Below are 1622 nucleotides of genomic sequence, written 5' to 3' on the forward strand. Positions count from 1 at the left end.
TTAAGCACTTGCACTTGTAGTTCTAAATGGAGAACTTTTAATGGTACATGAAGATTGACCCTTATTAGCAACTGATAGTGACAAATTGTATTCATTGAACAATGCTCTCAAAACACCCTCTACCTTACTTCCTACAATTTTTGCCACATCAACATCAAATAATTGATTTAGGCAATGCAAAAGAAATTTCATCTTATAATCAGGGTCCAAAACGAAGGCAACATAGAAGAATAAATTTGTTCTATCTGTTTTTCTCCAATATTTATCAAACTTTTCTTGCATTTTCGTTGCCATTTCTTGCAAAAACACATCATTATGACAAATTGTATTTGAATATTTTTTTATGCAATCCTGAACAATACTAATCTCATGGAAGATTGTATTGGAAGTAACATACAAATACCCTGAAAGTCTAACAGTTACTTCATAGAACACTAACAAGAATTTGGTAAATATTCTCGCAATTTCCCAATCCCTGGTGGTTGGTTTTTCCTCCTCATTTATGTAGATTGTGTCGTAGTCTTCTAACCTCTCAAATGCCTTTTCAAATTTTACACCGGCCTCAAGCATCAAATAAGTAGAATTCCATCTAGTTGGAACATCAAGACACAATATACTTTTACTATCTATGTTTCCCTCTTTGATACACTTCTTAAATGTGGCAAGTCTAGCAGGAGAAGATCTAACAAACCTTACAGCATCTCGAATTCGAACCAATGAATCATTAATATCTTTTAGGCCATCACATACAATTAAGTTCAATATATGTGCACAACATCGAACATGCAAGAATTCACCATCTAACACCAACCCATGCTTAAAATGCTTCTTCAAATAAGCAATGGCAGTATCATTTGACGAAGCATTATCAACTGTCAATGTCATAACCCTTTCAATACCCCATTGTTTTAGACATTTCTCAACCTCTTTTCCTATCGTCTCCCCTCTATGATTCTCAATTTGGGTGAAATTAAGAATTCTCTTATGTAATTTCCAATCTTTATCAATGAAGTGTGTAATCAAAACCAAATAGTTCATATTTTGGATTGATGATCACGTATCGGTTGTGAGTGACATTCTATATCCTTCTTTCACAAAAATGTCTTTCAACATCTCTTTCGTGCTATCATAAATTTTCAAAATATCCTTAGCAATTGTTTTTCGAGAAGGAAGAACAAAATTAGGTTATACTAATGTCAAAGTCCCATTCACCAAACCTCTTAAACCCTTGGTTCTTCACGAATTTAAATGGCAACTCATCATAATAACCATCTCAGCAAGTAGTCTCCGAGCACTCTCAATAGTAAACATCTTATAACTAAGGAATGAATGTGATTGTGAATTATCTCCAATACCTTCGTTCTTCTTAAAAACCAACTTACTTTGTGTTACATCTAATCTAGACTTCTTAATCTGATAAGGATTTTTTTTACAGTAGTGTTCAATATGCATTCTCGTAGTTGAATTTCCATTCCTTCTAGGATGACATGCATACACCATACCACAATAATTATATTTAGCATGCAGATCATCATCACTATATTTAGAACATTTAGTAAAGTGATCCCATATCATAGATGAATTTTTCCCTTTTCTTCCATTTGCATGCTGTTGATATAATT

At 33.0% G+C, this 1622-nt stretch overlaps 1 protein-coding gene across 1 annotated transcript; it reads right to left on the minus strand.

The window, feature by feature from the left end:
- On the minus strand, nt 1–1038 carry LOC120084551 (zinc finger BED domain-containing protein RICESLEEPER 2-like). The gene has a single exon (XM_039040349.2). The coding sequence runs from the start codon at nt 1036–1038 to the stop codon at nt 1–3; it is 1038 nt and encodes a 345-aa protein (XP_038896277.2).
- Nucleotides 1039–1622: the final 584 nt, after the last annotated feature.

Source organism: Benincasa hispida, chromosome 9 (assembly GCF_027475165.1).
Source record: "Benincasa hispida cultivar pf3 chromosome 9, pf3_genome.v1.1, whole genome shotgun sequence".
In the NCBI taxonomy this organism is placed as follows: Eukaryota; Viridiplantae; Streptophyta; class Magnoliopsida; order Cucurbitales; family Cucurbitaceae; genus Benincasa; species Benincasa hispida.

What these genes read in the sequence shown, in the direction of transcription:
- LOC120084551 (XM_039040349.2), bottom strand. Translation starts at nt 1,038, where the DNA reads ATGAACTATTTGGTTTTGATTACACACTTCATTGATAAAGATTGGAAA.